Source organism: Geotrypetes seraphini, chromosome 2 (assembly GCF_902459505.1).
Source record: "Geotrypetes seraphini chromosome 2, aGeoSer1.1, whole genome shotgun sequence".
NCBI lineage: Eukaryota > Metazoa > Chordata > Amphibia > Gymnophiona > Dermophiidae > Geotrypetes > Geotrypetes seraphini.
In genome coordinates, this window is record NC_047085.1 from 478,802,116 (window position 1) to 478,827,766 (window position 25,651).

General features: G+C 43.5%; 1 protein-coding gene across 2 annotated transcripts in view; it reads right to left on the minus strand.

The window, feature by feature from the left end:
* Window positions 1–8,567: 8,567 nt before the first annotated feature.
* Window positions 8,568–25,651, minus strand: part of VILL (villin like) — a 151,837-nt gene continuing 134,753 nt past the window's right edge. For both annotated transcript variants that reach the window (XM_033931744.1, XM_033931743.1), the window contains exons 16-20: window positions 23,477–23,621; window positions 21,795–21,983; window positions 21,113–21,181; window positions 12,724–13,011; window positions 8,568–9,271 (exon numbers count right to left, since the gene is read on the minus strand). In XM_033931744.1, the coding sequence (XP_033787635.1) occupies window positions 9,158–9,271; window positions 12,724–13,011; window positions 21,113–21,181; window positions 21,795–21,983; window positions 23,477–23,621 (805 nt within the window). In that variant the 3' untranslated portion in view covers window positions 8,568–9,157. The remainder of the gene's footprint in view (window positions 9,272–12,723; window positions 13,012–21,112; window positions 21,182–21,794; window positions 21,984–23,476; window positions 23,622–25,651) is intronic.

Below are 25,651 nucleotides of genomic sequence, written 5' to 3' on the forward strand. Positions count from 1 at the left end.
AAATGACCTATTTCAGTCATGTCCAAAGTTCCAAAAAGTTGCACTAATTGAGCAGTTGACCACTGAAGGGATTAAGGTGTGACCCTTCTTTAATCCCCTAGTACAGGGGTCAGCAACCTGTAGCTTGTGAGCCACATGTGGCTCTTCTTGATTGTGGCTGTGGCTTTCCAGACCCCGACTCCTTAATCTCCCTCCCAACACTACAACCCCTCCCTGGGCCTACCGAGGTACCTGGTGGTCCGGCGGAGTTCTTTGAGGCCCTCTCGCTCCTGCCTCCTCGCAGCTGCTTCTTAAATAGCTGCTACAACCTCTTGCAAAGGTCATGTACCGTGAGCTGCTGTGAGAGTTTGTAGCAGCCATTTTAGAACACAGACGTGAGGAAACAGGTGTGAGAAGGCTGCGCTTCTGCCACAAAAACCTCCGCCGGACCACTAGATACCTTGGTAGGCCTGGGGGAGGGGGGGAATCATGGGGTTGGGAGGGAGATGAAAGGATCAGGGCCTGGAGAGGGGAGAGAACCTTGGCTAGGGTTGGGGGAGGGGAGGAAGGGAGGGATGAGAGGTGCAGAGACCTGCAAGGGGTTGGAGGGGAGAGAAACTACACCTTGCGGCACTTTGTAAATCTTGGGTCAAATATTTTAGATAAATTGGCTGTTTGCTGAAAAAAGGTTGCTGTCCCCTTCCCTCTTCCCTGAAAGTGAAATTAGAAAAGAAAGCAAGGTTCTGTGTCAGGTATTATGGCTATTTTGAACAAAGCAGCAAGCAGCTCAAAAGAGTAGCCTAGTTCCGTAGACTTTGAACCAAAGGAACCAGGTTCAAGTTCCACTTGAGCTTAATTAAAAAAAAAATAATTCTGAGCGTTCCAGAAACAGAAAAACACCCACTGGACCCAGCGGTGTGGTAATGGGGATGCAGTCCTCCCCAGTTGCGCTCTTCCTAAGGGTGCCAAATCCTTCCTCCTCGCCATTACCCCCCCCCCCCACACACACACACACACACTCCTCTCCTTGCTGATCGTGCCCCTTGCCTTCCCCGTACCTTTTTTTTACTTCCCTGGCGTGAGGTGGCTGCCCGCATCAGCATTGGCGCTCTCTCTGGCATCACTTCCAGGACCCATACCTAGGAAGTGATGTCAAAGGGCGAGCCAACACTTACGGCATGTTGCTCATGCTGGAGAAGTTAAAAAGGTACAGGGAAAGGGAAGGAGGAACATGCAGCGGGGAGGGGAGAGGGGGCAGCGTGGGGTAGGTGAGAGCTAGGAATAGAAGGAGAGGTACACAGATGGATCGGCAAATGGCTTGAAAACAGAAGGCAAAGGGTTAGCATAAATGGGAAATTCTCGGACTGGGAGAAAGTGACCAGCGGCGTGCCCCAGGGCTCGGTTCTTGGGCCTATCTTGTTCAATATTTTTATAAACGACCTGGAAGAGGAAACGACATGCAATATAATAAAGTTTGCTGATGATACAAAACTATGTCGGGCGGTTGGCTCTCAAGGGGACTGCGAGGACCTCCAGAAAGATCTGAACCAGCTAGAAACGTGGGCAATAAAGTGGCAGATGAACTTTAACATAAACAAATGCAAGGTGATGCATCTAGGAAAGAAAAACAAGGAACATGAGTATAAGATGTTGGGGATCAAGTTAGAAAAATGCGAACAGGAAAGGGATTTGGGGGTACTGATTGACATCGGCACAGTGTGCGGCGGTGGCGAAGAAAGCAAATAGGATGTTGGGCATAATTAAAAAGGGGATTACGAGTAGATCGGAAGATGTTATATTGCCACTTTATAGAACTATGGTCAGACCGTACTTAGAATACTGTGTCCAACACTGGTCTCCATACCTTAAAAAGGATATAACTCTGCTAGAGAAAGTGCAGAGGCGAGCCACGAAACTTATTAAAGGAATGGAACATTTGAGCTACAAAGATCGACTCAGGAAACTGGGACTGTTTACCCTTGAGAAGAGAAGACTGAGAGGGGATTTGATTGAGACTTTCAAAATATTAAAAGGATTTGATAAAATAGACCAAGAAGCAGTATTACTGACATTTTCACATGTGACACGGACAAGAGGTCATAGCCTGAAACTGAGTGGCAGCAGGTTCAGGACAAATGCCAGGAAGTTTTCTTTCACACAACGCGTGGTGGATGCTTGGAATGCACTCCCGGAGGAGGTTGTGGAGGAGACTACTGTACTGGGATTCAAGCGCAAGTTGGATGCCTTCCTTCTTGCATATCATATTGAGGGATACGGTAAATACGGGTCTCCATATAGGAGTACCTAAATGGGCCGCCGCGTGTGCGGATCGCCGGACTAGATGGACCTCGGTCTGATCCGGTGAAGGCGTTTCTTATGTTCTTATGGCACTACATACCCTTACTAGGCCACTGACTGTATGTTGATGTTTATGTTTCTTTAAGATTTGATCTACCGCTCCTGCATTTTATTGACCTAAGCGGTTTACAAAGTATCAAACTAAAATCAAATTAGGTACTTGAGAAAAACTACCCTATCTGTCCCGAAGGCTCACAACCTAGCTAAAGTACCTGATTAAAATAAAAATATGTAATACATCGCTAAGATCAAAAATCAAAGAAATAGAAAATAGAAAGAATGAAGGAAGATAAAAAAAATTAAAAATAAAATAAAACTAATTTAAGAGATAGAAAAGTCTCTGAAGCGGTCATATTTTAGTGCAGGTCTTAATACAACTCCCGGCACAGCCCACTTCACAGATCCGTCACTGGCAGAGCTTGAGAGCATCAAAGCAATGAACATTTCTAAAACATATCCACTGAAACTGTTATATGAAATAAATAAATCCAAATCAACACGAATCAGGACAAAAATATACTTAAATATATAAGATAGCTGCAGGTCTGAAGGCTATTGAAGTGGTGTACATTCAAGTACAGTGGGTATTTTTCAGGTCCTGGAGGGATCACATTTACAAAAATAAATAAAAAAGAATTACCATGGGGTTTAAACCTGTGTCCCTTAGGGCTCCTTTGACTAAGCTGCAATAGCAGTTTTAGCGCGCAGAATTGCAGTCCATGCTAGACGCTAATGCCAGCATTGAGCCGATGTTAGTTCTAGCCGCGTAGCTAAATTTGGCCTAGATTTAGGGTATTTGACCAGTCACCTTAGGGTGGCATTTTAACCATTTACATGCCTAAGTGGCTCTTTGTATGAGTAAATAATCTCACTGAATAGCATGTCATTTCACTGTGGGCAGAGTGAGCAGATACATAATTTATGCAAAAATTTAAGAACATAAGAATAGCCTTACTGGGTCAGACCAATGATCCATCAAGCCCAGTTGCCCGTTCTCACGGTGGCCAATCCTGGTCCCTAGTACCTGGCAAAACCCAAGGAGTAGCAATATTCCATGCTACCGATATAGGGCAAGCAGTGGCTTCCCCCATGTCTTTCTCAATAACAGACTATGGACTTTTCCTCCAGGAACTTCTCCAAACCTTTCTTTAAAACCAGCTACGCTATCCGTTCCAGAGCTTAACTATTCTCTGAGTGAAAAAAATTTCCTCCTATTGGTTTTAAAAGTATTTCCCTGTAACTTCATCGAGTGCCCCCTAGCATTTGTAAATTTTGACGGAGTGAAAAATTTGTAAATGTAGACCCGGATGGTCTCGGGACTCAAGGATCTCCCATACGAGGAACGGCTGGATAAGTTGCAGCTGTACTCACTCGAGGAACGCAGAGAGAGGGGTGACGTGATCGAGACATTCAAGTATCTCACGGGCCGCATCGAGGTGGAAGAAGATATCTTCTTTTTCAAGGGTCCCGCAGCAACAAGGGGGCATCCGTGGAAAATCAGGGGCGGGGAACTGCACGGGGACACCAGGAAATTCTTTTTCATTGAAAGGGTGGTTGATCGCTGGAATAGTCTTCCACTTCAGGTTATTGAGGCCAGCAGCGTGCCTGATTTTAAGACCAAATGGGATAGACACGTGGGATCTATTCACAGAGAAAGGTAGAGGAGGGTCATTGGGGTGGGCAGACTAGATGGGCCGTGGCCCTTATCTGCCGTCTATTTCTATGTTTTCTATGTTTACATCTTATTATCATCATTAACCTCCCTGCAGTGCATCAGAAACTGGTTTCCAGCCGGCTTTAAATGCTTTGTATGATGACTGAAAGCAAGTCATTTGCAGTTTTAAAATCAATTAGAAAATAGCTCCCCATCACATTGGATAAGAGGACTGGACTGCAGATAGATAAATAACACGTTGAAAGATATTTCCATGACTGGACAAGACTAGAAAGACGCATGGCACTTGCTAAATATGGAACTTAATAAAATATTTATAGACAAAACGGGGTGAAAACAGAGACACCCCCCCCACACACACACACAATTCAATTGGCGGCAGTCAGTGTTTTTTTAAACTCTGACTGCTGGCAGAAATAGAGCTGGATACCAAGCGCTGGGCCATGCTTGGACTTCGCTTTGAATGTCCAGGTCTGTGGTGATACTAGGCCAGTGTCTCGGAAACGTATTAGCTCCAGCTCACTATACTCTGGGCCGCATCTGGAAGGCACACCCGGAATCTCGCTGCGGCACATTATCGTGCTTCGAGATAGAGAATGACACGGGGAAAAAATCTGTCCCCGTCACCGGCCCACCATCCTCTGCACTGCCCCGTCACCGCCATTCCCTTCACCGCCCCGTCACCATCACCGCCATCCCTTTCACCGCCCCGTCATCGCCACTGCCATCCCATTCACCGCCCCGTCACCGTCCCCGCTGCATCCATATAAGCCTTAGTACTGTAATATTTAGCTTATTCCTTTCTTATAAATCAAAGTTCCTGCTGCTGAACTAGAGAAAGAGATGTTCAGCTGGCAGGGCTTTGTTTATAAATTTTTATCAACACAACTAATATACTATTTTATCCTAAAGCAAAAAATAAATAAATAAATATAATTTTTTTTTCTACCTTTGTTGTCTGGTTTCTGCTTTCCACATCTTCTCATTGAATTCCTTCCATCCACTGTGTGTCTTCTCTCTGCGTCTTCCATTTGCTGTTACTGTGCCTCTCCCTTAACCCCCCCCTCTCCCCCCAATTGGTCTAGCACCCATCTTCTTCCCTCCGCTCCCGCATAGTCTGGCATCTGTCTTCTTCCCACTCTGTCTTCCACATTTCCCTTGGGGGTCTGTTCCTCTCCACCCTCCTTCAATGTCTGTTCTATTCCTTTCCACCACCACCCTTCCCTCCCTCCTTTACCATCTGTTCCTTTCTACTACCCTTCAGCTCCTCTCGCGTGGCCTATCTACCTTCCTTCCTCTTATTTTCATGGCACGTTACAATGTAATTTGTGCAAGCCACTGGAGCCTGCAAGCTCGGTCCCTGTCCCATCCCCACAAACCATCTCACTTCTGTGCTCCTATTTTCTCCATTTCTAATATCTCCCCTATGTATCTGTCATTGCCCCCCCTGTGTCCATATACCATCCCCATGGCATGTCCCCTTTATGTCTCTGTCCCTATGCCCCATGCACATAATTTCCCCTCTTTCTGTTACCTTCCTGTGTCCAGATTTCCCCTATCTTCCTCTTCCATACCAGTGTGTCTCTTCTTTTCAACCCCATCTAGCTTTTTTCTCTCTTTCTTCCCCCCCCCCTGCTTCTAGCATCTGGCTCACCTGCCAGTCCTTCCCTTTCTTTCCTGCTGTGGGTTTTTCTTTCCGACTTCATCCCCTTGGCCCAGAATCCTTTTCCCTTTCACTCCCTCCTTCCAACACTAGCGATCGCACGGTCCCCGCAGCCACTACCTGCCTGCCCAATCGATCCTAGTGTTTAGCCAGCTCTCTCCCTTCTCCTCACCTTAGTTTATAGGTTTTCTTTTTCGGCGACCTGCACGCTTTCCCAAAGAGCCGCGCACGCGCGGCTGCTCAGTGTTCAATCTTCTGCTCTGCTGCAACTTCCTGTTTCCGATTGCGTCAGAGCAGAAGATCGAAACTGAGCAGCAGCGGGTGCGCGGCTCTCTGATAGCGTGCGGGTCGCCGAAAAAGAAAATCTACAAACTAAGGTGAGGAGAAGGGAGAGAGCTGGCTAAACACTAGAATCGATTGGGCAGGCGGGTGTGAGCTGCGGGGACTGCGCGATCCTTCATGCCTCACTGCGGGGACAAGACCATTCACCGCCCCGCGGGCGGTGAATGGCCTTGTCCCCGTCGCCGCAGCGACTGCTAGTTTTCTTCCCCGTTTTCGGCGGGTGACCCGTGGCTAAAATGCGGTGGCCGCGGGTAAACCGCCACCGTGTCATTCTCTACTTCGGGACACAGTTTGTGAGTCACTGATCTAGACTTATGTGGGTATGGGTGATAGTGCCATAGCTGAATACCTAGGCGGGCAGAGTTAAGACTGTTATTCGCCTGGTCCTTCTTGCCCAGTTAGATGTTCAGGCTCTAGAACTGAATGTCGTCACCAGTGCCAGCATAACTTACAGAACTGCTCTGACGATTTCCGGCCTGCTCCGGCACTGCCCAGACAGTAATGTGGTGGTCAAAGCCAATGTTCAGTGGCATCCGGTGAAGTGCTGCTGAATATCAGTAGCTGGCCAGCCTGGCATGGTTTAAGTGGGCAGCTGCATCTGTTGTCCCCAGAAATTACGATGGCTTCAGACTTCTTGACACACTTTTTCCCCTAATTCTATTAACGCATCTTCAAAAGTTTAGGACATCATAGCACTTTTATCTTTCAGTGCCTTTTATTTGGAACACAGCAAAATTATAAGAACCTGTAAAGATCCAACTGAGAACAGTAACATGTATTTTTACATTTTTATGTGATCATTTGTTACGAGCATATAAATAATGGAGGTAGGGAGGGCTTGTGTTATGAAAGAGTTGAACATCTCTCTTGCCTTCCAATGGCATTTATGGCATGTTCACGTCACTGAGCACAATTAATTTAATTAATTTATTTTATTTACGATAACACTCGTAAATCTATTTTCTCGGTAAATGCTTCTACTTTATGGCACGCATGCCTTAGAATCATCCTTGGATAGGTTTAAATCTGACTAAAACTTTCCTATCCTTGTCACCAAATAACAATGGGACTATTTTAATCCCAATTTAGATAAAGTTTAGACAATTTTACCTCTATTTCCCCTTCCTATTTGTGCTTTACTTTTGTGTTCTTTTCTATTGAAATATTGTATTTCTTCCCCTTTCCATATGTATCTTGTCGATTGTCTTTTTGTTGTTCCCTATATTTGAATTTTTTTTTCCGACTTACTTTTACTGTAAACCAATCAGACATTCGATGGGCGGTGTATCAAAATCTGAATAAACTTGAGCTTGGAAACGTTAAGTTACGTGCGTAATCATAGAATAAGGGCAACTGCGCCTACCATTTCAGTTTTCGTTCGGGCAAATGGCCATGCCTACAGTTAGGCACATTCAGTGGCATATTAAAGGGGGGACGGGAGGGTGGGGTGCCAGCATCCATCCTCCTCTCTGCTACCCCACTACTGCGCACATTTGCACCGCTTCCCTTCCCCACCTCATTAACGTTTGTGGCATGAGCGGCGGCGCCAACCCTTTGTTCGTGTCAGTGTTGGCTCTTCCTCTGAAGTCACTTCCTTGACCCATACCCAGGAAGTGACATCGGAGGAAAAGCTGGCTTGAGCAGCAGGTTGGGGCTGTTGCTCGCAAAGCGAACGCTAACGAGCTGTGGGGAAGGGAAGCGGTGCATGTGCATGCAGCAGGAGGGGGCAGGAAAAGAGCGGATGGGGGGCACCTCTCACCCTTGCTACACCACTGGGCACATTTCCCGGGCATAAGCGCTTTTCTATAAACTGTGCCTAAATTTTTGCACGGCTTATATAGAATAATGCTTTTTTTGGGCACCGATTTTTATAGGCACCATATATAGGATTTATTCCTGTGAGTCTAGTTTATTAAGTTGTTTTCCCACGGATATAGAATGGGAAGACAGGAGCAAATCTGGCCCTAAGTTTTAAAAAAAGGGTGAAAGCAAACCAACCGGTTCTTAAAACAACATACCGTACTCTCGACAAGGTACAGTACATCTGTTAAATTTTAACTAGGCAGATAGCCAGCCTTATCCACTCTCTGGAATCAAAGTCCTGTTTGTCCCTCTTTAAAAAAACTTATTTAGTAGGTGTGGACTGTATCTGCTTTGAAAGTTTTACAGAGACTCCTCATTAACCGTGCCCTTGGCGATAGATCTCACGTTACAAAGGTGAGGAGGCTGCTTCACGATTTCATATCCTGGCTGCTAATTCTGCTGGCTAAAATCAATTTCTGCTCACTAAAGTGCGGAAGTCGTCAATCGCCAACAGCCACGGCGGTCTGAAAGGATTTAAGTTAGAAGAGGAAATGAGGGAAGGCGGCAAAAACAGGAGCCAAGAGACAGGCATGTTTGTGTTTTGATAAAACCTGGCTAACATCGTCCTGCACTCACTGCTCCAGCCACATCACAAGAACTCACAACAGACATTTGCTCGTGTTTTCAGATCTTGTTTTCCCTGAAATTTACAGCACGTTCTAGCCAATAACGTCAAACACGCAAAACTGTGAAATTCTCCAGACAGGCTTTAATGTTCACCATGGCACAATATCAGTCTTTTTTTTTTCTTTTTGAGAAAGGCATAGTGTACCGGTTAATTGGCTCTCATTTGTGGGATTTTGGACTAGGCCCTGGCTTTGTGGTTCTTGTAATTTAATTCTAGTGGTTAAAAATGTTGTGTGGTCAGGTGGCAGATTAAAAACAATCTTCCCCCGCTTTGAACCCCACATAAATTTTTGGCCTAATAGTATCAGACATAAGCAGTGACCATAAAATAACAACAGAGATACCTCCCACGGATCCTGCTACATTGGCAACATGTGCAGAAACATGATTCTCGGCTAACCCGCAATTTTAGACGGTGAAAAACAGAAATACAAAACCTACGGGTACAAAAGAGTTTTGGCAAAACACCTGCTAACTAGGCCTGTTTACATAAAAATGAAATAGCTTTATCAGTCTTGTCCTAACATATATTTAGAAAGTTTAGCACATTCGGTTTTCTAGAGACATGGCAGAATGTTTGCAGCTGTTCAATGCACCAAGCTCAGGATTGCGACCAGGCTGCTGTGTTATTCGGTGCTTGGGCTGGATCTTCAGAACAGCCCATTTTCCTTTTTCAGGCTTTGCTGCTTCCATTTGGGCAACTTGTAGAAATCGTCCTTGGTCATCTTCATAATGTTAAGGAAATCTGCATCGGACAGGTACATCTGTTCAAAAGAAAACAAGGCAAACGGAAGGGATTAGAGGCCAGGTTAGGGCCACTTAGTGCAGTCATCTCTCTATTTCTCTGAGGTTTTATTTTTTATTTATTACACAGCTTATATTCCGCCCTATTCAAATTCTAGGCAGTTCACAACGACCATTTTATAATTCAACTCTGCATGACTGGATACTGCAATTGAAGGTTTACGTGACTTGGAGCAACTGACAGACAGACAACAAGGACAATATGATCCAGGGCAAGAAGAATGGGATCACTTGATTGATATTATAGTGTTTGGGGAAGGGTTGGGGAATTTGGATTGGGTTATCGCTTACCCAAGGATCATTGGCTGTAAATAAAAGTCCTTTTTGGATAGGACTTTTATGTTTCAACCAAGTAAACAACAGTCTTGGTTAGGCAAGTACATCAACAGAACCAGGCTGACTTATGGCGCCTTTCGAAAAGAAATTAAAACAGTATTGTTTGATAGATTTATCTCTTAAACAGAAGTCACACTAAATTTATTCTGTCTATTCTTGAGTAATATGTTGTACTTTTATTATTTGTATTTTGTAATTCGCTGATTGTTCAGCTTTCTTCAGTGTGAACCGTCTAGAAGTCGTCTGATTATGGCGACATAGAAGAATAAAGTTATGTTATGTTATAAACAATGGTAAGCGCTCTTGATTTGTAGTGACTATCATTTGTGGGATGGGAGGGAGTGGTGGGAGTTTTGGGGGAGGGTTTCACAAGGGGGTTATCTATATAGGGGATGCATGTTCCAAATTACTCGTTGGTTGTTCTTGGTGGTTTCTAATTGAAAATATTGTATTCTCTTTATTTGTATTTTCAGTTATAAAGAAAATATTTTGAATAAAAACGCTGATTGATACAAAGAGAGAGAGAGTATTACCATTAAAGGGGATCTTGCAACTCCCTGCAGAATCAAGGAGTTTTCCAGGAGTCCGGACGGGTTTTCAACACCTGGCAGATTGTCTGGGTTTTGAAAACTATTGAGCTTGATGCCTCGTCTGGGGGACATCTGTGCATGCGTGGATGCGACACGATGATGTCACATGCACGCATGGCCCCAAAGAGATGAGGTGTGTGTGTGGATAGGGCCAGGGTTGGGGGAGGGACAGAACAGGGCGGGGCTGTAGGCAGAATGGGGCGGGACCACATTCTCTTTTTTTAAAATTTTTGTACAACAAAATCTGGTAACCTATCACATTTAATGCACTGCCTGATGGGGAATCAAACTCAAGAAAAAAAAGAAAAGCTTACTATTCCAAACTAGTTGGCTTGGAGTCTCTAGACTCTAAAAAAACTATTCAATCTAGTAAAAAAACCTCACCGACACTAAACCTTACCTAGCAGCTCAAGGAAAACATTCACCAATAGCCACCCAACTCGCAGACTGCTTCAAAAACAAAATTACAACGATCAGGACTACCTTCGACAACACACGCACACACCTCAACGAGATAATAATAAACCCCCCTATAGGAGAAGCTACTGCAGCAGACGGGATCTGGCTTGACTTCCCAGCAGTCCACTGGAATGACATGAATCAACTCTACAAAAAATACAGCCAAGCATCATGCGACCTGAACAACTGTCCCACCTATCTGATAACAAATGCCACCCCCAAATTCAGAGCTAGCCTCATGCAATGGATCCAAATTGCACTCACAGAAGGTCAATTCCCATAGCACTTAGGAGAAATCATAAACACCCCTATAGTGAAAGATCACAAAGATCTAATAGATAACCCCGCCAACTATAGACCCATCGCTTCAATACCAATTTACGTCAAACTAATAGAAGGACTAATTGCACAATACCTCACTAATTACCTGGAAAACCACAATATTCTTCACCCCTCTCAATCAGGGTTCAGATCAAATCACAGCACGGAGACTCTACTAGTAACCCTACTAGATACAGCCCGACAGCACCTCAGCAAAGGCAGAAGAATGCTGATAATTCAACTTGATCTCTCTGCAGCATTCGATATGGTTGACCACACCATTCTGCTACAGATACTTGAAACCATAGGGATCTCAGGAAGGGTATACAACTGGTTCCAAGGTTTCCTCAAATCTAGAACATATAGAGTAAAGTCACATGATCTTAAATCAGAACCCCTGGTCTAACCCCTGTGGAGTTCCTCAAGGCTCACCTCTCTCACCTACCCTCTTCAACCTCTTTATATCCTCCCTTGGTTCTACCCTAGATAACATAAATGTAACTTCATTTAGCTATGCAGATGACATCACCATACTCCTACCCTTCGATCCTCCTGACCCCACTTCAACTGAAAAATTTGAAAAAATTCTACAAGCAGTGGAGAAATGGATGGTAGACCACAAATTGAAGCTCAACACTGACAAAACAAAATTTCTACTGCTCGAAAAGGACAAAAATCCTTCCATCACAGAACTAGAAATTAACACCACCAAATATCCTATACAGTCTGCCCTAAAACTCCAAGGAGTAACGATAGATAGATGCTGCACAATGCAGGTCCAAATCAACAAGATCACCCAGAAAGCCATGCGCAACTTACGAAAAATTAGAAAATTTTTGACACAAAGCAATATAGGCTCATAGTCCAATCTCTAGTCCTAGGTCTATTGGGCTACTGCAACATCCTCTATCTACCATGCCCGGCAACCATGATAAAACAACTACAGACAGTCCAAAACACCGCACTTAGACTGATCTACTCACTCAAAAAATTTGACCACATCACCACAGCCTACCTAGACTCACACTGGTTACCAATACAAGCACGAATTCAATTCAAACTATACTGTCTATTATTCAAAGCAATAAACGGCATAGCCCCCATATACCTAAACAACCGCCTGAACCTAAACCTCACTACTAGACAAAGAAGAACCTAGACCCCTTTTACCTACCCCCCACTCAAAGGCACCCAGCGCAAGAAGATGTTTGACAGCCTACTAGCAACGCAAGCAGCAAAACTTGACCATACCATCTCTAACTTGCTGATATCTACGAGTGGCCTCAAATCCTTTCGAAAAGAAATCAAAACCTTGCTATTCAAAAAATCCATCCAGACATCTTAACTCTAACCCTGGTTTTACCTTCCATGTATTCCCCCACACAACCTCTCCTCATCTCCAGTTATCCCTTCTCTTCAAAGCCTCAAGCATGACTACTGCTTCCCAAACTCCATACCCACTAGAATCGCACTATCTTCTATTTGTACAGCACCCCGAACTGTAAATCTATTGGAATAGTCCAGTCATCTTTTCTACTTCCTAAACACTAATTGTAATTCTCCAATCTTCTGGTAATCTCCAATCTTCTTGTAATACTCCTGGAAATGTCCAGCTGTTTCTTTTGTAATCCGCCCAGAACTGCAAGGTACAGGCGGAATAAAGTCATTAATGTAATGTAATGAATTCACAGTGAAGCATTTGTTACCTCTTTTTTAGTCGGATCCACCCCCTCAGGCAGGTCATCTGGAGTTTTGTGCAGGAGCAGGTCCGATGAGTACCACTCATTCCCGTTGCTCTCTGTTTGGGGCACTCCGTTGCTTCCGCTGTTGCTGTGCAATGGGCTGCCGTTGCTGTCCACTGGGCTGCTGTCGCTATAGGGCTGGCTGTTGTTTATGTGAGGCTTGGAAGCAGGGGGTGTGCTGGCTCTTTCAGAAGCCGCAGGGCTGCTGGGCTTGCTCAACCTCCTTTTATTTAGGTCAATATTGTTCAAGTCCTTCAACAAAAGCAAACAGAGAGTATAATTAACCAATCAAACGCGCAATCTATATTACTCTATCTGAGAGACTGCCTGTTCATATCTTACGCCTGACTGCAGTATCTCCCCTTGTCCAAGTTGTGGGTGCCTAATTCATAAAGTTGTTGATACGGAAGGTCATTTTCAAAATCTTTTGTGTAGAAATGCACTTTTATAAAATTGCCCTTCTGATGTACTTATAAATATATGAATATATACAGTGTTGTAGGTGCTCATTTTCAAAGCATAGGGACTTCTCAAAAGGTCGAAATGGACATCCGTGTGCCTGGAACTTCCAAATCCCAGTTTTGCAAAGGAAGAGTAGCAACGTCCAACACTGCAATATATCTAAATCAGGGCTGCCCAAGTCCGGTCCTCGAGATTGGCCAGGTTTTCTGGATATCCACAATGAACATGCTTGAGAGAGATTTGCATACCAAAAAGGTAGTGCAGGCAAATCTCTCTCATGCATATTCATTGTGGATATCCAGAAAACCTGGCCTGCCAGTAGATCTCGAGGACTGGACTTGGGCAGCCCTGATCTAAATAGAGAGGGGGCATGTTCTGGGTGTGTTGTAGGCAGGACTTGGGAGGACTTGAAATCTGGATGTCTAACAGCAATGACTGAAGGGGGAAAAAGTGTTGAACAAGAAGGACGTCCTTATTTAGACCTGTTTCAGGAACATCCAGGCAGTGGCAGGTAAGGGTGAGCAGCGCCCGGGGTGGTGGCTTCCCTCCCCCGCCCTCTACCCTGTATCCCCTGCTGCGCGCGCACCCCCCTTCCCTTTCCCCATACCTTTTTAACTTCTCCAGCGTGAGCAGCATGCCTACGTCGGTGTCGGCTCGCCCTTTGACATCACTTCCTAGGTGCGGGTCCCGAAGTGACATCAGAGAGAGCGCCGATGCTGACGCTGGCAGCAACCTCATGCCCAAGAAGTAAAAAAGGTACGGGGGAAGGCAAGGGGCGTGTGCATGGCAAGGAAAGGAGCCGAGGGGGGGGGGGGGCAGAGAGGATGAGGGATGCTGCGCCCTTAGCATGACAGCACCTGGGGCAGACTGTCTCCCTGATTGAGCAGATGTCCACTGGAGGGATTACTACTACTGCTATGAATTATTTCTATAGTGCTACCAGATGCACGCAGCGCTGTTCAGAGTCACAAAGAGTAAGAAAACAGTCCCTGCTCGAAAGAGCTTACAATCTAAACAGCCAAGACAGACAAACAGTATGTCATGGATACAGTTAAGGAGAATGGTTAATCTGCTGTCTGGGTTGGAGGGCAGTGGGGAGTACAGGACAATTAAGCCATTGTGACATCACTGATGAGGTTGGCTCTTAGGCATTGGTGGAATGAGGCATTATGACATCACAATCTCAGCTCTGCTTCCCAAAGACTGAAACACTTCACACTACTACTATTATGAATTATTTCTATATCGCTACCAGACGCATGCAGCGCTGTACAGAGTCACAAAGAAGAAGACAGCGCCTTCTCAAAAGAGCTTACAACCTAAACAGCCAAGAGAGACAAACAGGATGCCATGGATACAGTTAAGGGGATTAAAAGACATGGCCCTTCCTTAATGTCCCAGCGGTTGCTCTCTCTGTCCCTCACTCTCTCCTCTGAAAGTGAAACCAGAAGAGGATACCAGGTGCTATGACAGCTTCAGGCATTATGGGTATTCTGAATACAGCAGGAAATAAGTCTAAGGAGTAGCCTAGAGGATAGTATAGTAGATTGTAAACCAAGGGACCCAGGCTCACATCCCATGCCAACTTTTTTTTTTTTTTTTTTAATAATTGTGAGCACTCCAGAAACAGAAAAACACCTACTGTACGACCTGCAAGCCTAAAGGCTATTGAAGTAGTGTGCTGGTAAATTTTTAAGAACCGGCTCTCTATCCATGCATGCTTAGAGGCCCTCCGGACACAGCCCCGAGCTCGGGGCCTTCCATAACTGGGACCAGCAGCTGGGTTTTGGAAATCGTTCTGGGCACCTGGACAGTTCTCTAAAAAGAGACATCTGGTAATCCTACCCCTTATAAGTGTATGGTGAGCCCTCTAATACACACCCAAAACCTACTTACCCAACTGTACATTACAACGATAGTCTTTATGTCTGCGGGTATGAGTAATACAGTAGATTCTGGGTGGGTTTTGGAAGGCTCACAAGTTCTACCACAACTGTGAGTCCACCGGGACAGACAGGGAAAAATGCTTCAGTAGCTGAGTAAATTCATGCAAACAGTTCTGAGCTCCCCTGGGAGAATGGTGTAGAAAATTGGATGAATGAATGAATGAAGTATACTAGTTAGAGTTTATGAGGCCACATAAATGGACTGCCGGGGATGCATATCGAAGACTACTGACCTATAGTACCTGAATGTAACTTACCTTGAGCTATTACGGAAAAGGTATAAGTTCATATAATTTTTGTTTTTAAATAACCTTCAATAGGATCTTTGATTTGCACCCTCACCTGGAGTACTGTACAGCACTGGTCACCATACATGAAGAGACACGGTACTACTCGAAAGGGTCCAGAGAAGAGCAACTAAGATGGTTAAGGGGCTGGAGGAGTTGTTGTACAGTGAAAGATTAGAGAAATAGGGCCTCTTCTCCCTCGAACAGAGGAGATTGAGAGGGGACATGATCAAAACATTCAAGGTACTGAAGGGAATAGACTTAGTAGATAAGGGCATAGAAACATAGAAAGATGACGGCAGATAAGGGCTACAGCCCATTAAGTCTGCCCACACTATTGACCCACCCTTTTAAGTCTACTGACCCCCTTAGTATAATTGTAATTATACTGCCACTCTACTGACCCGCTCTTTCAAGTCTATACCCTAGTGACTCTATTCCTTGGCATGACCCTCGTAGGGATCCCACATAGGTATCCCATTTATTCTTGAAGTCTGGGATGCTGCTTGCCTCGATCACCTGCACTGGAAGCTTGTTCCAATGCTCAATCACTCTCTCCGTGAAGAAGTACTTCCTGGCGTCTCCACGAAACTTCCCTCCCCTGAGTTTGAGCGGATGTCCTCTTGTGGTCGAGGGTCCTTTGAGAAGAAAGATATCATCTTCCACCTCGACCCGTCCCGTGATGTACTTAAATGTCTCAATCATGTCTCCCCTCTCCCTACGCTCTTCGAGAGTGTAGAGCTGCAATTTGTTCAGTTTTTCTTCGTACGAGAGACCCTTTAGCCCCGAGACCATCCTGGTGGCCATCCGCAGAACCGATTCAATTCTGAGCACATCTTTACGGTAATGTGGCCTCCAGAATTGCACACAGTATTCCAGATGAGGTCTCACCATGGCTCTGTACAATGGCATCATGACTTCAGGCTTCCTGTTGACGAAGCTTCTCTTGATACAACCTATCATCTGCCGTGCTTTAGATGAAGCCTTCTCCACTTGAGTGGCAGCTTTCATGTCTGCACTGATGATTACTCCTAAGTCTCGTTCTGCCGTAGTCCTGGTTAAAGTTTCTCCATTCAAGGTGTAAGTTCTGCATGGATTTCCGTTACCGAGATGCATGACCTTACATTTCTTGGCGTTGAAGCCCAGCTGCCAGATCGAGGACCAACTTTCTAAAGTACGCAGGTCATGCTCCATAGTATCCTGTAGATTGTAGCCATTTACTATATTGCATAGTTTGGCGTCATCAGCGAATAAGGTTACCTTACCTTGAAGCCCTTGAGTCAGATCCCCAATGAATATATTGAAGAGGAGTGGGCCCAGGACTGAACCCTGCGGCACTCCGCTTGTCACCTCTGTCATTCTAGAGAGGGTACCGTTAACCACCACCCTCTGAAGTCTGCCACTAAGACAATCTTTAACCCATGCAGTTAGAGTCTCTCCTAACCCCATCGATTCCATCTTGTTCAGCAGCCTGCGGTGTGGGACGCTGTCAAAAGCCTTGCTGAAGTCTAGGTATACGACGTCCAAGGACTCTCCCGAGTCCAGCCTTCTTGTTACCCAGTCAAAGAAGCTGATAAGATTGGACTGGCAGGACCTACCCTTGGTGAATCCATGTTGACTGGGATCCCGGAGATTTCCCTCATTCAAGATCGTATCTAATTTATGCTTAATTAGTGTTTCCATGAGTTTACACACTATTGAGGTGAGACTCACCGGTCTATAGTTCGCAGCCTCAGCCTTGCAACCCTTTTTATGCAGAGGAACGACGTTGACTGTTTTCCAGTCCAATGGAACTTTCTCCGTACTTAGTGAGAGATTGAAGAGCACTGCCAACGGTTCCGCCAGAACATCTCTCAATTCTCTGAGCACTCTTGGGTGTAAATTGTCCGGTCCCATGGCCTTGTTTACCTTGAGCCTTGTCAGTTCGCTGTAGACGTCTCCAGGTGTGAACTCAAAATTCTGAAACGGGTCTTCCATGTCTTGTTTTGCCTTCAACTGTGGTCCGTGTCCCGGTGCCTCGCAGGTGAAGACTGAGCAGAAATATTCATTTAGTAGTTCGGCTTTTTCGGAATCCACCACCACGTAGGGCAGGTGGTTCACCCTCTCCAAGGTACAGAGAATGAGAGGGCACCCTCTAAAATTGAAAGGGGATAGATTACGTACGAACGTAAGGAAGTTCTTCTTCACCCAGAGAGTGGTAGAAATCTGGAATGCTCTTCCAGAGGCTGTTATAGGGGAAAACACCCTCCAGGGATTCAAGACAAAGACAAGTTCCTGCTGAAGCGGAACGTGCTCAGGTAGGGCTAGTTAGGGCGCTGGTCTTTGATCAGAGGGCCGCCGCGTGAGTGGACTGCTGGGCATGATGGACCACTGGTCTGACCCAGCAGCGGCAATATTTATGTTCTTATGTTAAATAATTTCTGATATTTATTATGCCTGGATTCTTTTATGATATTGCAACTTATCTGACCTAGGTCATGCCTGTACTATCCACCAGTGGTTTACATCTTGTCTTGACGGAAGATCTATGAGTCCAAGTTTCCCCCTCTTCTCCTCCTTCTTCACCCAGGCAGTTACAGTGTGGGGTACCTCAGGGCTCTATTCTTTTTCTCCCTTATTATTTAACCTGTTTATCAGTCCACTGGCGCTAATGATTTAGGAATTTTCTATTCTTTCATCTCATATTTGTGCCGACGATATTCTTCTGTTCCCCATGACCTCAACGAAACCTAATTTACAGTTGCTCCAGACATACTTGGACAAAATTGCAAAATTGCTGTTTGATCATCATCTTAGTTGCTTGCTGGTTATCAGGCCACTGCCCCATCCTGAAGGTCATCTTTTTTTATTCGGTAACAGCATCACGCCATTCAATACCTTCCATTATTTGGGCATTCTTTTTGACTCACATCTAACTTTTGGCCCACAGGTTCGCTCTCTATCCAAGTCTTGTTTTTTCATCTTGAGACAGTCTTTTTTTTTTTTTTTAATTCTTTATTCATTTTTAAAACATACAATAAGTGAAATACAGAGTAAATTATTCATTTTACAATATAGACATCACTTAAAAATTTTCAAATATTCAAGCTTATTAATACCCTCCCCACCCTCCATCAAAACTTTCCCAACAATTTTTCCAATCTTATTTACCTCCCATCCCTCCCCCCCTCCCTGAATGTGCATATTATCTAATAACAAACCATAACATCTTGAGACAGTCTTTTTGATGCACGGTTCTTTCATATCTTCCTTCTCGCGCTATTTACTACACAAATTGATTACTGCAATGTGGTCTATGCAGGTATTACAAACATTACAAAATTGTTCCGTTAGGTTGCTCGGTCGTGTGGACAAATTTTCTCATACTACACCTCTTTTTAAGGAGCACCATTGGCTCTCAGTAGAACAAAGAATCTTTTTCAAAATTCTCTTTCTAAATTTCAAAGCATTTTGGTTATACCTGCATAATCTTGCCATTCCCTATACCTAGGATTGCCAGATTTTCCAATTGGAAATCTGGACTCCTAGACCCCTCCCCCAGGCCTGCCCAGTTCCACCCATCCCTGCCCTGTAAATGTCCTAATCCCGCCCCCAGTCCTGCCTTAGCCCCACCCCACCCCCACCTGCTCTTGTCGGGTAGGGCGGAAGTTTAAGCTAAATATTGGCTTTAATTGATCAAAGTTTAGAATGTTACAGCACAATTGCAATGGGAATACTAGGAACCGGATGATATTCATTACCCCAGTAAAAACACCAATGGAGTACGGGTGTTTGAGGTTCAATTCCCATCATTAAGGATATCTTTTGTAATTGTTTAACACTTGTCTCAGATTTTTGGTGTTTATTATATAGAGTTGAGCAAGATGTGTTCTACAGTTTTTTTGAATGTATGTCTAGTGTACATATTTGATAGTATTCACTGCTCAACACAGATTTACTAGCTGAGTTGTTTGTTATATTTTAATACCATCAATATTTGTTCTCTCAGGGTTTCCTGCAGCTCGCTTCATGCTTGTTGCCACTGCATGATGGCTGAAACATCGATTCTATCTGACAAGACACAGCGCGACCCAGAAACCTGCAACAAGCAAGATGCCAGATGCGGAAACCCTGAGAGAACATATAACCCAGCTTCACAGGAAGAACATCTTTTTAAACTCACCAGAGACATTTTCATTCTATGGGAAAAAGAGACCAACTGATTTTCTCACCAAAATTCAAATTGGTGACCAATGGACTTTCTTGCCTCGTTCACCTCAAGCCCCAACCAATCGGGTTTGAGGACCTACTATATAAATACAAACTGCAGCATATCCTAAAGAAAGCCACAGCATGACGGCTGAAACTTTGGTTCTACCTGACAAGACCTGGAAACTTGTAACAAGCACAACCAATATGTTTTATATTGTTTTGCCTTGAACTATATTTAAGGGCAAATAAATATACGAACAAATGAGTATAATGCTATAAGCAGACTTCTAAGCAGTGACAAATGCTCATCTTTAATAATGCTAGGCACTTAAAGTACAGCATCTTTACCAATTGACTTAAGTGCCTCAGTGGTCTTCAAATGATTTACCATATCCAACTTCTAAGACAGTGTTCTTCAACCACCGGTCCGTGGACCGGTGCCGGTCCACAGAAATTTCCTACCGGTCCACAGGGCCAGCACATGCATCAGGCCCAAAACAGTGTTCTTTAACCGCTGGTCCATGGTGCGATCGATGTGGCGTTATCTTCGAGCCAGCTCCCTCTTCCTCACCGATTCAGTACACAAAGCCACGGCCAGTGGCTCCTAGGCGTGTCCTGCGCCTGGACCGGAAGCCTTGGCTTTCAGATGAGGCGCGGGACGCGCAAGGAGCTGCTGCCCACAGCTTTGTACACTGCATCAGTGAGGAAGAGGGAGCCGGCCTGAAGATAACGCCAGGGGCGGCATAAAATGGCCAGGCGGGAGCAGGCCAGAAGGAGGGAGGGAGACAACAAAGGTAGGGGGGAATGATTTTATTTTTGAATTTAGTGATTGGATTATGTAAATTTTAAGAGTTTACATCTGCTGTCAGTGTGCTTTGTGTAGTTTAATTTTGTGGTTAACCATTATGTGTTGTTAATAAGATTATATTGTGTATCTGTGAAAAATAAATGGAAAAAATAGTGTTACAATTAGTACTATTATGGGGGCGGGGTCTGGGGTGGAGATTGGGTAGAGATGGGCGGGGTCTGGCCCACGACTTAGCCCAGTGTTCTTCAACCGCTGGTCCATGGACTGATGCCGGTCCACAGAATAATTCTTTTATTTCTGCCGGTCCATAGGTGTAAAAAGGTTGAAAACACTGTTCTAAGACATGCATACCTACTGACTATGGGCTCCTTTTACGAAGGTGCGCTAGTGTTTTTAGCACACGCACACAATTAGCGCGCGCTAAAGCACTCGCTAGCCGAAAAACTACCGCCTAAAAGGAGGCGGTAGCGGCTAGCACGCGCTAAAACCGCTAGCGCACCTTTGTAAAAGGAGCCCTATATTTTTTCCCATTTACTGGAAGAATATGAGTCATCTGATATCCAGTCTAAACTTGTCCCCTATGGAGAACCAACTCAAAATGAGACTTTCCAAGGATGACCCAAGTCATGCTGAAGAACCAGATCGCTAAGTGCACTTACCACACTTATCTGAGATATCGCGGAATTGTCCCCCAGACTCCTCTTAAGGTCCTCATAGGACTTGCCATCCTGAAAGAGAAGAATTTCACATTTAGATAAAGAGACCCATGAAAGGCAGCCCAATGCAGACATGTGCCAGTGACGGATAATATAATAATAATAATAATTTTATTTTTATATAGTGCCTAACCAGCAGTTCATAGCGGTTTACACAATAGGTACTCAGCATACAATATAATAATAACATCATACATAATAAAATTCTAAGTAACTAATACAAGCATTAAAACTAATGAATACAAAAAACACAATATAAACTAAAATAAGTATAGATAAAAAGATTAAAAGTACATGTTAAGTACATGATAATATGAAAATCAGTAATGCATATTATATTGTTTAAATAAGTGGGTTTTAAGATCTTTTTGAAATGAATAGTAAGTAAGAAATGGAGAAACAAGAAGATTCAAACATGAATTCATTAATCCTGCTTGGAATTCTAAGGTCCTATCCAAAAGTTTTTTGTAACGACATGCATTTGCTGAAGGAGTTTAAACTAGTTAATCACTGAATTTGCACAAAAGCAGAATTACAAAATAAAAATAAAGTAGTAAACGTGAGATTTCTTCAACCTGAAAGACGACTCTTTTCCAAAGCATGCACGCATATTTTAGAAACTTACACTCCACTTATGTGTATCCCATGCATTGAACCAGCCAGTAAAAGTCAGTGGTTCAAATCCTTGTTTCACCATTATTATCGGTGTGGCTAAATCGCGCTTAGCCGGGTGAGTCCTAAGGTACTCTTTAGCTGAAGTCATTGCTTCATTCTTCTCATAGTCATTGGATAATTTCCCAATCCACAGGAAAATCTGAAGTGAATCGAAAGGAAAAAAAATAAACAAAAAACAAAATACTCGTAACCCATATTATTTGGTACAGCAATGAGGACTCAGAGTCCGATTTCTGCAAATAATAACAAGTTATTATTAATATTAACAGGGGTCGCCATGCAACAAATTACTCAAAATTGGAAGGATTATACTAAATTGAATTATACATTTTGGTGGAACTCGGTTTGTCATATATAGAAAATGGAAAAGGTGTTAGCGTTACAACAAGGGAATCTGCATAATTTTAAAAAAATTTGGGAACCATTGAATAATTATTCTAATGATCAGATATCTTAGCACATGGGTAGTAGATATATAGGGGTGGGATGGGGAATGTATATCATATGGAAATAGGAATACTGACAAAAGGGGGGGATTTATTCTATATTATAAGAGGAGTTGTGTGTAAATACAAGTGCCATATGATAATTGATTATAATATGTTTAATTCACTTGTTGTAAGAATTCAAAAATGAATTAAAAAAAAAAAAAATACTCGTAACCCTTGTGCATATATAGTCCACCATCTAAATGTGACTTAGCAACACTCTTATTTTCTACCCTGTAAGAAGAGCATTTATCAGCAGTTAAATTATGTCTGGAGAAATTAAATACTTTAGACAAAAAAACTAACCCACTAATAAGGAAAAAGCTCTAAATACTACTGAAATTCCTCCTATAACCCACAAGTATATTGGGAGAGCACAACTGACACCTTAATAGTGTACTTAATTGAAAGTAATTCAAATATCGTGATGGGTCCTTTAATTTAATATCAATTGTAATCTCTCCGATATACTATACAATAAAAATTGCTATGGTGAGGTTCAACTCTCAAAGAAATATATATGTCCTCCTTCAATAGCTGAAAAAGCAAATAATGAATCAAGCAAAATAGAGAAAACAATGTACTTATCAGAGAATGACACGGTGACAAAATTCATCACCGTTCCCGTCCCCGCGGATAACCGCAGGAAATAATCCCATGTCATTTTTCTAGTGTCTATTTCAACCTCAGTCCTTCTACACCAGCATTCTTCAAAGCAAAGCTTGCAGGTCAGTGGTTGTGCCCAATTATACTCTGATTCTTTCCTCTCTCCTTAAAGAATGACATGAAGATGGTTTCCCACGGTTATCCGTGGGGACAGGAACGGTGATGAATTTTGTCACCGTGTCATTCTCTAGTACTTATCTCCCAAGAAATCGCTAATAGTCCATTCTGTACAATTTCAAAATCTATTTAAAAAACTACGATGCTGGAGCATATAATGTTTGATGGATTATAGACAATATCTTATGCTGAATTCTGTATTTTACAGGCAACCACTGAAGTTGCCACAGAACTGGAGTTATATGTGATGATCACATTCTGAGCCAAAGACCATTCACTCTCTTATGCTTTTAATTTCTCCCATGTCATTCTCTAATGGTGAGCTCATAAGCATGGGTTTTTAATGGAGGTTTTCACTTACCTCATCCCAGGTATCTAACAACATGACATCATCCTCATCTAGGTCCTCCTGTGAGAAGTCCACAATCTCAGTCATTATAAATCGGCCTGTCTGATTGGAGCACTCAAAGAGGCGGGGCTCATGCTGCATCACTGCTTCTTGGAACCTAGATCACATGAATCAGAAAGGTAAGCAACCTGCAACATGTAGGAACAATCTGCTCTTTGGCAATGGTAGGAAAATATAGTTTAAAAAACTGAAAAAGAATACTTGAAATTAAAAAATATTTCTCAGAAACAAAAAAAAAAGAAAAAGAAAATTATATTAAGGTCAGTTGTACCATTTTCTACCTCAGCTATGGAACCGACTACCCACACATATCAGGTCACTAGACTCACTAATGACCTTCCGCAGAGCAGTAAAGACCTTCTTCTTCTGCCAATCGGGCCAATAAAAACTGCTTCCTCAATATACTTCTCCTAGTACTCTTCGCTATGATCAGTCTGGTCTCTAGAATAAGCTCTGTTATTGTCTACTGTTACCTATTTGTTGTCATGACTAGTCTGTTTTCAAACGATTGTAAATGTCTACTTGTAACCCGTTCTGAGCTTCTGGGAGAACGGGATAGAAATCGAAATAAATAAATAAATAAATTTTTGAAGCCAAACAATAAACATATCAAATTTGGAAGTATTTGCGTGATTTTAGAAATCAAAATACAGTAATAATAATAATAAACAGCAATTTCTTAAGAACATAAGAATAGCCTTACTGAGTCAGACCAATGATCCATCAAGCCCAGTAGCCCATTCTCACGTTGGCCAATCTAAGTCACTAGTACCTGGCCAAGACCCAAGGTATAGCAATATTCCATGCTACCAATCCAGAGCAAGCAATGGCTTCCCCTGTGTCTTTCTCAATAATAGACTATGGACTTTTCCTCCAGGAACATGTCCAAACCTTTCTTAAAACCAGCTACACTATCCGCTCTTACCACATCCTTCCAGAGCTTAACTATTCTCTGAGTGAAAAAAAATTTCCTCCAATTGGTTTTAAAAGTATTTCCCTGTAACTTCATCGAGTGTACCCTAGTCTTTGTAATTTTTGACAGAGTGAAAAATTGATCCACTTGTACCCGTTCTATTCCGCTCGGGATTTTGTAGACTTCAATCATATCTTCCCTTATAAAATGTCCAGAAGCTTTATAAAATAGGCTCTTACCACACAGCATCAGGGCATCTAAAAGGAGGTTCACACTTACAGAATGGGTAGAGCATGTCAGTTAAGCCAAAGAAACAAACAAAGAAGGTGACTAGTTGGTGCTCAAGCTCCTTTATTAGATAATATGACACTGACTTCACACGATTTGTGTTTCGGCCTAAAGAGGCCTGCCTCAGGAGAAGTGCCACACGTTTGTGAATCCCTAAATATCTTCCTCCTCAATTCACAAAATCAGACTCCTGAGGCAGGCCTTTTTAGGCCGAAACACGATCGTGTCGAGTCAGTGTCATATTATCTAATAAAGGAGATTGAGTACCAACTAGTCACCTTCTTTGTTTGTTTCTTTGGCTTCCACGATTTGGAAAGGAGGAATCTCCTGTTTTCTCTCAGCTAGAGCATGTCAGTTACAGAACATATCTGACTAGTGGCAATATTCCATCTGCTATCTGGAGAATCTATATGGATGAATTAGGACAAAGAGAAAGCAGTCATAGAAACATAGAAGATGACGGCAGAAAAGGGCTACAGCCCATCAAGTCTGCCCACTCTGCTTACCCACCCCCTGTCTATGCCCTAATGACCCAATTTCCTTATCTTGACACTCGTAGGGATCCCACATGGGTATCCCATTTATTCTTAAAGTCTGGCACGCTGTCTGCCTCGATCACCTGCACTGGAAGCTTGTTCCAATGATCAACCACTCTCTCTGTGAAGAAATACTTTAATTTTCCGCCCCTGAGTTTGAGCGGGTGCCCTCTTGTGGCCGAGGGTTCCTTGAAAAAGAAAATATCATCTTCCACTTTGACACGTCCCGTGAGGTACTTAAATGTTTCGATCATGTCTCCCCTCTCCCTACGTTCCTCGAGAGTGTAGAGCTGCAATTTGTTCAGTCTCTCTTCGTACGAGAGACCCTTGAGCCCCGAGATCATCCTGGTGGCCGTCCACTGAACCGATTCAATTCTGCGCACATCTTTA